At 38.5% G+C, this 13,320-nt stretch overlaps 1 protein-coding gene across 1 annotated transcript; it reads right to left on the bottom strand.

Moving 5' to 3' along the window:
* Positions 1-2: 2 nt before the first annotated feature.
* LOC120476982 ((E2-independent) E3 ubiquitin-conjugating enzyme FATS) lies at positions 3-12,945 on the bottom strand. The gene is made up of 7 exons (XM_039668318.2): positions 12,685-12,945; positions 10,058-11,087; positions 7,812-7,981; positions 7,274-7,442; positions 5,594-5,657; positions 5,204-5,303; positions 3-490 (listed from the first exon to the last, which is right to left on the bottom strand). Exons 1-7 carry the CDS (start codon positions 12,742-12,744, stop codon positions 452-454), a joined length of 1,632 nt encoding a protein of 543 aa, XP_039524252.2. The 5' UTR covers positions 12,745-12,945; the 3' UTR covers positions 3-451.
* Positions 12,946-13,320: the final 375 nt, after the last annotated feature.

Genomic DNA, 13,320 nt, shown 5'->3' with positions numbered 1-13,320 from the left:
CATCAGGATTAATGTTTATTATGTCGAGTTTAGACTTACAATCAGAGTTTGGTGCTTCTACATCAGTGTTATTCAATTATCATTTCCCTCTATGAGATATGGTCAGGAATATTGTTCCAGGATCAACAAAATATGCTGACCCTAACCCAGAAAAATAAGGACGTGCCTCCAGTGAGGTCTAAGGGTCTTATACTGTATTATCAAACATGTTCTCTTTAAAAATACTTATCAGACAGAAAGGACACAGCAGTCCATGGACGTGCGTCCATATATAATGCGGATTCACCGCAGTCTGGTAAAAGGTGTTTTATATTTGGTACAATGCATAAGAAAGCCAAGCTCTCTGCTCTCTGCTCTCAGGAGGGAGCTGCAAAGGTCTTGCTTGTCTTCAGTTCTTTGCCTCAGGCAAGGAGAGCGCGGGGGATATGAAGCTTGTGAACAGGCACTTCCATCAGTCACTGTGTCTTTGAAGAATCTGATCCAAAAGTTTCTGTGAAAAAAAAGAGAGGAAACTTTTAACTAAACTACAACTAGCCAAATCCTTGTCGCCAGAGCACCGGCACGCTTAGGCCAAGTGGTGAAGAAATGAGGGGGAAGTGACTGTGTAATCTACAGATTACCCAGAATTCTCCCAACCTGTCCCCCTGGGTGGCCATCTCCACCGGGAGCAATGATAACCTGCTATCTGTGCTCAAACCACATCATGCTATCATGACTTTTCTCTCCTTGGAGGTATTCATTTTATTTTCTGCTTGGTTTCCTCGTCCTTGGTTATCTTTGATGCTGCGCTCCGTCAACTGCTACAGAATAACCAGCACATTCCAGTGTAGATTAGAAAAAGTTGAATATGTTTCGTTTGAGTTTTTTTTTTTTTTTTTTTACCAACTTAAAGAAACCGTTTAAGAGTTGGAAGTCAACTTAAAGGGATAGTTCACCTAAACATGAAATTTTTTTATTATTACATTTTCACCCTTAAGTTGCTCATAACTTAAAAAAACTATTTTTTTTTCCCCCCGTTGAACTCAAAAGAAAATATTTTTAAAGAATGTCGGTAAGACAGTTGAAGGACCCCATTGATTTCGATAATAGGAAAAATAATGTAAGTCAATGGATGCTGTCAACGGTCTGGTTACCAACATTCTTCAAAATGTAAGAAACTTATACAGGTTTGGAATAACTTGAGGGAGAATAAGTAGGCTAATGACAATACATTTGGGGGCAAACTATCCTTTTAAAATGTAATGTTAATGTTAAAAATTTAAGCAAATTTAAAAATTAAGTATTTAGATTATTCATGAATTGTTACTAGTTCACTTCCAATTTAATACAACAACATTAGGTTTGAAAGTATGAAACATTTAAGAAGTATTACCTAAAGTTAAAATGGTAATATAAAGTAAAAATACTGTAAAACAAAGATGCTGAGACTAATTGAGTAAAAAACGCAGTACAGTAAGTCACTTTATATGCGCAGTTATACATAACATAACTGTCCAAATATACACTTCTGTTCTCAGGTTCTGTTGTTTTAAGGCTTTGAAAGAAGCCTATTAAGGCTGGTTTAATTGATCAAAAATATTAGAAACTATAATATTGTGAAATAGTATTCAAATTTTAATATAATTTTAATACAAATTATTCCTGTGATGACAAAGACAGAATTTTCAGCAGTCTTAACTCCTTCAGAAATCATTCTAATATGCCGATTTGTTGCTAATATGCCGATTTGTTGATTTGTTGAATCATTCTAATATGCCGATTTGTTGATTTGTTGAATCATTCTAATATGCCGATTTGTTGCAAGAAATCTTGAAACCAAGATTTCTTATTATTATCAAGGTTGAACAGTTGGGCTGCTTAATATTTTTGTGGAAATTGTAATCATTTTATTCAAAATTCTTTAAAAGGAAGTTCAAAAGAACAGCATTTACTTAAAATAGAAATGCTTTGCAACAATATAAAAGTCGTTACTTTTAATCAATTTAATCCTTGTAGAATAAGCATTAACCAATCAAATATGTAAAGGATTAAACACACATCTTTGAAACCAATTATAGTTGGGTTAACATTTACACACGATGAAAAAAGAAACCCCCCCTCCCAGCAAAAACCTGTGGTATGATTTCAGTCAGACTAAAAGACAAATGAATGCTTTTTCTCAACTGAAATCAAACATTCAAAGTGCCTGTAAATGCATGTATTGTGAGTATTATTGCAATGATCAATTACTGGAATTTTCAAAGTCCTTAATTATTATCACAAGAAGACACATAAGAGAGCCCTAGAAAGTGATGACCGACAAAACAATGCCTATGGGAACTTATTTGGCATCTCACTGTATCTCTCCCTGCACCAGCTTCACTATCTTCATCCTGAATTATCAGGAATTCATCACTGTCACACAGGAGGTGCCGGCCTGAGAGACAGAGGGGCTTCATGGGAGACAGTGAGATAGACACTTCATGACAAAGTATCAGCCTCACAAGACCTGACACCTATTAAAACAACACATGCCGACAAGAGATTTCTCCTTTACAAAAGCTTTTAGGCATCCAGGGATCAGCCTGTCAGCAAAGAGATCCAAAATTCCAATAAAAGCTGTCCTGTTGTGGAATTCAACAATCTAAACATCAAAAACAAGGAAATTATTGTTGACACAACCCTCCTTTGTGTCACAAGTGTTCCACAAAGTATCAGGGCCATGTCTGTCACCGAAAAGAACAAAAGGAATGCATGAATAAATTACCCTTGAGTGGAATTAATCTCAATATCAAAAAGTAAATGATTCATTTGAAGAACTATACTGACCTCTGCTGGAAGACAGAGCAAGTACACTTGATATGTTCACTTAATAAAATGAACAACTTGCTGAAAATAGAAGATTATGCCTTTATTTCCAACCCCTCCTGTTTTATCAAACCCGTACGGCTTTCTTTTATTCTGTGAAACAAGACATTTTGCAGAATGTACTAGACGATCTTTTCTATGCTATAATAATGAATGGGGAATGGAAATTTTAATCTCGAATAATGTAAATAAGTCAATCAATAAGTTGCATGTGAAAGTGGTCCAAATGACTTGTGTGCAATATTTAATTGTTATTAAGTCCTACGGTAGCTTTAGATAAGAAAGTTATGTCATTATACACTGATAATAGTCTCTTTATCTGAGCTATTACATCAACTAGTGCGATATGTGAATCATTAATAGTTTTGTGAAACAGATCAATAGATTCATTGAAAAGATCTGACTCAAGAGAACTTAATTCACAAAACATTGTTTCTCCTATCAAGGCGAAACTAGGAAAGTTGTCAGGATTACCGGTGAATAACATCTTAAATTGAACAGATGACTTGATAGTGTTTTTCCTTTGTAAAAAAAAAATTAAAGAGCTTCAGTTACAATAAATTGCAATTACATGGGGAAAAAGACATCAGCTTGGTTTTCAAAATACCTCCTTTTGTGTTCCACAAGTCAACATGGAACTAAATCTGGGAAATTAAAATGTAAAACCGTTTTCATTTTTATGGGTAAACTCTCCCTTTAAGTTTTCACAACGGCTTGACAAGATTAATGTAAGTTATGTCGCATATGATCATTTCCAAGCTGCTGCGAAGCACTGTTGAGACTCTCAGCATGAATTCATCTCATGAGTCTCTATATATCACTTGACACCTCAGAGCGTAGGTAAAATTTTAGCAAGGTGAGATCAGACAGTCTGGCACCCCACAGCACCAGCTGTTTCTAACCGGAGGGAAGGTTTTCAGAGTAACACAAGTTTCATCTCCGCTGGTACACTTGGGCTGACAGTTGTGACAGAACGCATTAAGAGACAAAAGCCTCAGGTGTGTTTGTCCTTGTGGGGGCCATTAAAGGTCAGTCTGGAGGATCACTTTAGAGTGTTCACTGTTCCAGCATCAGCAGCACAAAGCAACAGAGCTATTCTGTCATGACTTCAACCTGTAGGCCAGTCCGGATGGCTAATTCAGTTTGTGTGCCCTCTAGAATTTCCAAGAGCAAGAGGAATAGTGCTTTTCATTTGAAGACACTTTCACATTTTGTTCTACAACATAAATTGCAAAAGAAAACCTCAAAGTGTTTATTATAGATAGAGTAAAACAGAAACTCAGCTGTTCACCGCTCATTTTCCTCAGCTCTCTAGGTAAAGGAAAGCGCGTTTCAAATCAGTGTTTCTCCTGGGAGATTAGCGCTAAATCAATCCCCTAACTTAGCGCCATCTACTGTCTTAAAAGAGGAGGTTGTTCAAATGCATTTGTTAGAAAATCGAGCCAAGAGATCACATAAAAATCCAAGTGTTTCACAATTGTAACAGACAGATATGCATTTGTATGTATTTGGTATTTGTTCAAATGTTACATGCTCTACCATCTCTACCATCTGAATGTCTCAACAGAAATCGAGACTCATCAGACCAGACAACATTTTTCCAGTCTTCAACTGTCCAATTTTGGTGAGCTCTTGCAAACTGCAGCCTCTTTTTCCTATTTGTAGTGGAGATGAGTGGTACCTGATGGGGTCTTCTGCTGTTGTAGCCCATCCGCCTCAAGGCTGTGCGTGTTGTGGCTTTGCTGCATACCTCGGTTGTAACGAGTGGCTATTTCAGTCAAAGTTGCTCTTCTATCAGCTTAAATCAGTCGGCCCATTCTCCTCTGATCTCTAGCATCAACAAGGCATTTTTGCCCACAGGACTGCCGCATACTGGATGTTTTTCCCTTTTCACACCATTCTTTGTAAACCCTAGAAATGGTTGTGCGTGAAAATCCCCAGTAACTGAGCAGATTGTGAAATACTCAGACCGGCCCGTCTGGCACCAACAACCATGCCACGCTCAAAATTGCTTAAATCACCTTTCTTTCCCATTCTGAAATTCAGTTTTGAGTTCAGGAGATTGTTTTGACCAGGACCACACCCCTAAATGCATTGAAGCAACTGTCATGTGATTGATTGATTAATTGCATTAACGATGAAATTTATCTAAGCCTGTGTACTAATCTAGCATTTATATTACACTTAGCATTGTATAATGTTGGCTCCTAGATTAACAGAAGCGACTGCCAAACGGATGCATGCAAATAAAAGTACAAGCTGCAAATATTTTTTTTTTTTAATGATTAAGGTTTTATCTCATAAAATATATAAGCCTTAAAATACAGAGCAGTTTTTGTGTGAGATAAAGCTTAACCTTTTTGAAGACCTCTACCCTCAGTCTGTTGGTTTCACACACCAGTCTCTTCCTCTTCTCTTCCTCCTTTTTGGCCACCTCAGGGAGTTTCTGGTAAATCCTGCAAGCATAGACTGAGGATGATGGACATATAATGACATAAAATCAGTGACTTGAGTGGAAGACGGAATTGATCCATCTTCACCTAAACAAACAGGAACACACAAAGAAAAACCTTGATGTACGTATGTCAATATGCTTTAATCCACTATATTTCATCTGATCTGGTGGCTTTTACTCCCGCAGAGAGATAAGCGAACATTATCCTTATCAGAAAGGGGTCATATTGTGTTGTTGCACTGATAAGCACTGGTGCTTTGATATTGTGAGAGAGTGCATGCGAAATCTCACCGTCTGGATCTCCATTGCATCTCTTTGCCTGAGATGGCTCTGTCTCTGGGTTTAAAAAGGTTATCTACAAAACACATTCAGCAGGATTATAAAGGATAAAAGTGAAATGAAAAGTTTGTTACAAAGCTTAATATTTATTTGTTACAATTTATTCTTCAGTTGCCGTTTTCTAAAGACCGCCATAGTCAGTCTGTGACTTTTCTGACCTATGTAGCTTTGCAGGACATTTTGTAATGGATACATTTATGAGCTAACTAAACAAATTAAAGGGTTAGTTCACCCAAAAATGAAAATTAAGTCATTAATTACTCACCCCCATGCTGTACCAACCCCGTAAGACCTTCGTTCATCTTCGGAACACAAATAAAGATATTTTTGATTGAATCTGAGAGCTAGATCAGTCCTCCATAGACAGCCTGAGGGACTGCCTCTTGACGGCCCAGAAAGTCATTAAAAGAAAAGGTTTAAATATTCCATGTGCCTACAGCGGCTCAACTATAACTTTATCAAGCGACGAGACTACTTTTTGTGCGAAAAAAAAACGTAAATAACGACTTTATTCGACTTTCCATTACTTCCTTATGGGCGCATGCGCGAGAACTGAGACGAGACCGTTCTTCTTCGACTACTTTTTGTTACCGGCTGCTCACCGCTTAGGAGTATTAGCGCCCCCTACCGTATAAGATGACGTACTGCTTGTAAACAGAACGTTTTGCGCCTCCGGCTATATCAGTACGTCATCTTATACGGTAGGGGGCGGTAAAACTCCTAAGCGGTGAGCAGCCGGTAACAAAAAGTAGTCGAAGAAGAACGGTCTCGTCTCAGTTCTCGCGCATGCGCCCATAAGGAAGTAATGGAAAGTCGAATAAAGTCGTTATTTACGTTTTTTTTTCGCACAAAAAGTAGTCTCGTCGCTTGATAAAGTTATAGTTGAGCCACTGTAGGCACATGGAATATTTAAACCTTTTCTTTTAATGACTTTCTGGGCCGTCAAGAGGCAGTCCCTCAGGCTGTCTATGGAAGAGTGAGCTCTCAGATTCAATCAAAAATATCTTTATTTGTGTTCCGAAGATGAACGAAGGTCTTACGGGGTTGGTACAGCATGGGGGTGAGTAATTAATGACTTAATTTTCATTTTTGGGTGAACTAACCCTTTAATATTGCAGTTGCATATACAGTAGATATTGAATAAGAAAATGTGTACAGTAACTTGTAGTATCATATTGAAGCCAATAGAGGGCATCAGGAAGCTGCAGGATATATCATACTTTTTAAGATTCATTGTTCATTCTCAACAGAGATACATGCAGAGGCTTTTGAGATCTCAATTGAATCGGTTTGCGTTATATAAGTCTGTCCATCCCAAGTTTGTTCTGATATTACTGATTATTTAATTCACCAAAACTTTCAGTGCAGCACTGAACGTCTCCCTGTGACAGCATCAATGAGGCTTGCCGCAGTGCGCATGCCCTAAAAATAAGACCCTTATACCTAGTGTTGGCACATTTTGCAGCCATTTACCACACTGATGCACTGTTAGTAAATAACAGTTCATTGCTTCTATGGACACCCATTGAATGGTTAGAAAAGTGATTCTGAGACTGCATTGCTGCAGCACCAGATCTGCACTACAGCTCCTTCATCTGTGCATTGGATGCGAATGAAAACAGAGTATCTTACCACTAAGTGGGTGTGGTTTGGTGCAGTTCCGCCTACGGTTAGCCGTCTCCACGCCCATGATAAATTCTGCAGTTTGTAAGCTCCGCCTCTCCCTGGCCCTCAGTTCTAATCGCCGCACCCGATTCTGAGAGCGAGAGATGAAATCTGGCCGAAACAGCTCAAGAGCCTCCTACACACATTTGGAAATGAACACAAAGTTTATGCCACAGACAGTGCAAAGCTGGAATGTATACATAATTTGCCACAATTGAGTGTTCAGGAAGGAAGTTAACTTGAGGCTTTGTTCACACACAAATCCATTTTTTTTAAATAAGCATGTACAATCTAGTTAGACAGTTAACTTTTTTTCAATATCCGATGTATGTTGGATGATATTGGATTAGTGTTCATGATCATGTTTCCTATTTTTACATTCAGATTACTCTTTGAAGTAATCTGACACTCACAAGTTAATCTATAAAACACTAATAAATGTAATAACACTGCCTGTCTGAACAAACCCTACTACAGAAGCCAGATTCCCTCAGTAAAACCATACCCTCAAACTAAGCAACTGCGGTTTAGTGGCCTGCAGGTCAGTCCTGGACCCACAGGTGCAATTAGTCCAAAGAGGAGAGACCGGGGACTCAGTAAGTCTCCTGACTTTCTCAGCAGTCTGGAAAACTGTTCTGACCTCATGAGGGGCCCTTTCATACACCTGAGGGACTCCTGTACAGATAAATAATGATGTTAGCTTAGTGCCACATATCCTTACAAACACTTGCTATAACAGTTTTACGTGGATAAGAAGCACGTATGCATTGTAATACATAAAAGTACTGGTACATAGAAGTAGTGCAAGACATGCAACAGTCCACAATAGGGTTTGCATACTTTTTAGTATTTAAAAAAAATGTGGAAAAACATTGCACTATCAACTTCTGTATTAAGACAAATTTACAAGAGAAAGTGAATATTAAAGGGGTGATGAACTGAGGAATCAAATTTTCCTTGAGCTTTTGACATCTTATGCCGAGTTCAGACTGCATGATTTTAGCCACGATTTTGGCTCGCCGACAGGTTTTGAGAAATCGCCGACAAATGCCCGAAATCACAGGCAAATCGGTGCTCGTTCACGCGAGTGACAATCACGCAGTGTGAATGAGCAAAGACGTGATCTGAGAGAGGCGCCGATGAGTCGCCGACGCCCGTGAGATATTTGGCATGCTAAATCTGGACCTGTCGGCGATTCAAAATCCTGCTGTGTGAAAAGTGTTTTGACTGAAAACTACATCGGTAATTACCGACAACCAGTGAGAGAGCAAGATACAGAGCAGCGGGGAGTTCGGGAAGGAGTTATTGATCACATATTAACATGCATGGCATCGTTTCAGAAAAAAAAGATTTCTTCACGGTCTATTTGGACCCAAGAAATGGAAGAAAAATGAGTAAAAATTTGGCAGGAGCACCCGCGTTTATTTGACGTTTCATCTGAGCTGTAGCCTATCACAAACGGGTCGAAAAAGAAAAAAGTCTCACGTGAGAACTCCGGACTATAGCACGTGTGATGTTGCGTTGTTTCCTTGTACATCTCACGTGTGTTTGTTATGAAACGGAGTTGTCGGCAATTTTTCCCATTGTAAAGTCATGCAGTGTGAAACCTTCTGTCGCCGATCTATCATGCAGTGTGAACACAGCAGTGACTGAATGCTGGCCAAGAGAGTCATGCAGTGTGAAAAGAGCAGCGACCTGACTACTTTGAAAATGTGCAGTCTGAACCCGGCATAAGAGGCCATCATATTATACCTATTATTACTTATTAATTTTTATGTTTCTGAATGCAAAAACCAAGCGAACGTCATAAGTTGACCTTAGACAAAGTGGGAAGCAATATGGCGGTACATGATTTTGTCCATTGGGATCGAGATTTTTCATAAATAAACTAAGTCTTGTGGATAAGTGCCCTTTTGAGCCCTCCCTACTTTGGTACCTGGTGTTAGTTCATCAGAGCCCAGTCATGAAGTCATGCCGTCACACGCCTCACAGACCACAGGCAAAAAAAATCAGTGTGCTGCAGAGAGGATGTTATCCTTTGACTCAGCACAGGGAAATGTGTTTAGCCGTACAGAGCCAAAATAGAGGCCAGAGAAACCAATAGATGTTAGACGCAAGGTAATGTGGAGTCAATGATGCATCATCTCACATAAGAAGATTGAAACTCACCCTATTTTCTTTTCAATAGCTCCCACTCACACGCGTTCTTTTACTTTGTAAAAAATCCTGACTAAGTGTCCTGACTATGCATCTACTAGTAATCCTGAAAAAAAAAATGATACTGCAAAATACCAGTATCAAATGCTTATTATAATCTCCAAGACCAAGATTCTCTCTGTTAAAAATCCAGATTAAACTTATTCTGCCAGTTTGGGCAGGTGGGCCTATTTATCTGACATCTGACCCACTTGAGCTGCTGCGCCAATGCTATGTTCATGTGAATTCAAATGTTCCAGGTGCAATCTTTTATTTTCATAAATCCATTTGTAGTATTTCTAACAATGCATTCCCATTCCCAAAGAGCTTTTGGGAAGGCCGTCTCATTAACAATGCATGAGCCACCAATCAGAAGGTGTGCAACTCAAGTAGGAGATGTTGAAATTAAAACACATTGGCAAAGATATCACATGGTTCAACCGAAAGGTATGTTGCAGCAATGGTAGAATAAATGAGAGCAACAAAAAGAGAGAAAGAGAGAGAGGATTGATACATTTGCATGGCTTCTGTGGAGCAGGGAGGTGATATAGATACCTGATGGCTTGCTGAATGCCTGTCTGGCTCTTAGATTGCACTGCGGAGGCCCTAAGACATCATTAGCCTTTCCATTCAGTCTGAAGGCAGCAGAAGATGAGTGGCACCTTGTTCTGAATGGCAATGATGTTAAAGTGGAACAAAGTGTGTCGGAGCCAGAGCCAGCATTATTCTTAAAGACACTACCATTGATGGTTGAACCATCCTTCAGGTGCTGGGAATGCCTTTGTTTTCCATCAACGCCAACGTTCGCCATGTTCCAGTCACCGAAGGGTATTTTAGGTTGAATCATCATTCTGCGTTTCTCAGGGGTCTGAGTAAAAGATGGGTTTCCAAGGGAAAGGGACAGAGTGGATCTATACAAAGTCTGTCTAAGAGGGATTGAGAGGGATTTGTCCAAGTACAGAATAGATCTGGACAGCTTGGGTTGTTGGAGCTCCAGATGGACGCAGGAGCGGAAGATGCAACGTTTTAAAGGGGGTGAAGAGTCTGTTTGCTCATCGTCCATGGAGTAACTGTGCCTGTGGACAGGTGGAGCTTGGTGGCTGCTGGGGGTCTTGTTATCGCAATTGTGTTCTCTGCACTCGTCCACCGTCACAACAACTGCTTTATGTCTAGGAGGCCTCGGAACGCCAGAAATGGCTTTTAGGTTTTTATTTTCACTTCGGGCCATGGAAGAGGGCACTGTGTCAGGATTGTTTAAAGGGCTAAATGCTGAGCTTGAATAAGGCATACAATCCCTTTTTGGAGACAAACTCCGGGTGGTGGTGACGGTGATGGAGGAGAAGCTTGACCGTAAATTAGGTCTACTGAAGCAATGGAGATCTTCAGGGACACTGCGTGTCCGGCCCAGGAATAAAAAAAGACTAGGTGTGTATTCTGTTCTGCGTGATTCATCAAATAATGTGAAACCAGGTAAAAATGGGGGTGTTCGTCGTCTTCTCACCGGGTCCTCCCATCTACTCCTCAGACTTCTGCATGGTGTCATGGCATTTTGGTGAAGGTGCCAGGAATACTCATTATCCACTGTCTGTGAAGTATAAGACATTTAGTACCTTTTACAAAGCATTAAAGGAATATTCTGGGTTAAATACTTATTAGATCTATCCACGGTTCATATCCATACCTTTTCTGTGAACATACTGGATGAAGACTCTCAAAAAATCATTTTGAATTTTAGATGGATGAACACGTTTGTTGACAAGAAATTATTCAATAATAGAACTTGCTCATATATTGGTTTGTATTTTGCAAGCAATTTTTAAACATGACCAATATCTATCAGATGAGATATTTAACAGCTTGGAAAAGGATATTTAGCATAGAAAATGTAGGCTACCTAAAAGTACAATCGAAGCCTATGAGATAAATCAAATCATTATACAAATATGGTATAAAGTGGATATATTTTATATAGTAATCAAAAGCATGTCAGAGATGTGGTCAATGGAGTTTGACTTGTATTTAACCTGGAATATTCATTTAAATCAAAGCAGTAACATCCTCACATCGTCACATGCAATGTACAAAGTGTCCTCCTCGGGCTTCAACCCACCTCTAAATGTGCTACGAATGCATCGTGATATTTCTAGTTTGCTTTGTTTTTTTATATCCCCTCTATAAATGTAAATTTCACCCACAGGCTAAAAGATGGACACAAGTTACATATCCATGCTGTTTTATGATGAAACCATTAAAAAGGCAGTAAAAATATCAGACGCAACTATATTGCACACAATTCTTTATATTTACAACAAATGATAAACACATAATGATAATTAAAAAATTGTACAGATAAATGAGGAAAAGTTTTTTTTTTCTTTTTTTCTGCCAGAAAATACGTATCTGGTGAAGACAACTGTATTTAAAACATTATTATTAATTTTTATTTCAGATGGATTACTATTTGATGAATTTACCATAGTACCATGCAAAGTTACAACAAAAACTGAGCACAAATCACTGTTGTTTACCACTGATCATGAATTTTGAACTCCATATTGAAATAATGAGCAATTATCAACAATAGAGTGAACATTGTCAACATTTCAAAAATATATGCTAAAAATGTATATTATATGCTACTGTAATTTATACATGCACTAATAAAGGACAAAGTGACATGACATTGCATTTATTTAATGAAATAAATGCTTTAAAAGAATAATGACTATTTTATTGTTTTGCACACCGCTTAACACAGTTAAATTATTTTGATATCATATTCTTAGATTCAGTCTTTTGGATTTGAAGTCTGGATATAATGCATGTAACTTGTGCAAAAAGGATGGGACTTGAACTAGAACTAGAAACAGATGAAAATGTTATTTTTTATACAGTAAACGCAGGTCTAACAGGTACATACATACATATATGTATGTTTATACCTACATATATAATTTCCCAAAACAATTATGGACATTTTGTGTCAGCCAGTTGTTATCACTCAGTGTTCAAAAGTCAATTTAAGTTTAATCTGACTGGAAACTAACATGACCCTTATGATGAAATGTACTGCAACCACTTAAAATTAGGTTTAATTATCAAAAATGGTCAAAAAAGCTCTAAAGTGTCCAACACCATAATATAAATTGTCCAAACTGTCATTTGCTGCTAAAGTTTCTTACCTCAAGAATGTTTGGTGTGGACTGATAAGAGCACCTCCTGAGCCGCAAATTCGATCGCATGTCTCTTACATGTCAGGCTGTGGAAAAAAGATGTAAGCCAAAGTTTTTAGATGAACGTATTACGCCGTTTAAACGAACCCAAGTTTGCCTAAAGTCGGGTGAACAGATGCCATATTATTCAAATCGCGAGACTTAACTTAAGACGCAGCCTCAGCTGTTGAATGACACAACACAAAAACGAAACGGGCACGCGCAGTTTTACCAGCCCAACCAACTCCCATCTGCTCACCTTTAATTGAATTATTCATGAACTGGCACTATTAGCGACCACACCACTCAAGTATTTCGTACCTATATTACTCACAGATTATTGATGTAGTTATAGGCCTACTTCGTGACTCATTTCAATTTTTTTCTAAATTCTGAAAAGCTTTTAATTGCTGTGTTTTTCTTATTCACACTGCTGTTTTTCATCATTAACAGCCCTGTTAAACCTCCAGTTGCCATATCAGATGACATGATTGAATTATTTAATAGCAAAACAGTAGACATTCCCATTCAACTCTGTTACGGTCTATACAGCAACAGCACGTAGGCTACACATTGAAGTTAGTCTGTCTCCACCAATAACATGCT

This window comes from Pimephales promelas, chromosome 15 (assembly GCF_988280905.1).
Source record: "Pimephales promelas chromosome 15, fPimPro1.hap1.1, whole genome shotgun sequence".
Classification (NCBI taxonomy): Eukaryota; Metazoa; Chordata; class Actinopteri; order Cypriniformes; family Leuciscidae; genus Pimephales; species Pimephales promelas.
This window is presented reverse-complemented; position numbering and strand designations above follow the sequence as displayed.

Coding starts and splice junctions, on each gene's coding strand:
- LOC120476982 (XM_039668318.2), bottom strand. CDS start 12,744: ATGCGATCGAATTTGCGGCTCAGGAGGTGCTCTTATCAGTCCACACCA. Junction 7,982..10,057: donor GGCATTCAGCAAGCCATCAG/GTATCTATATCA, acceptor TTATCTGTACAG/GAGTCCCTCAGGTGTATGAA. Junction 7,443..7,811: donor CGCAGTTGCTTAGTTTGAGG/GTATGGTTTTAC, acceptor AAATGTGTGTAG/GAGGCTCTTGAGCTGTTTCG.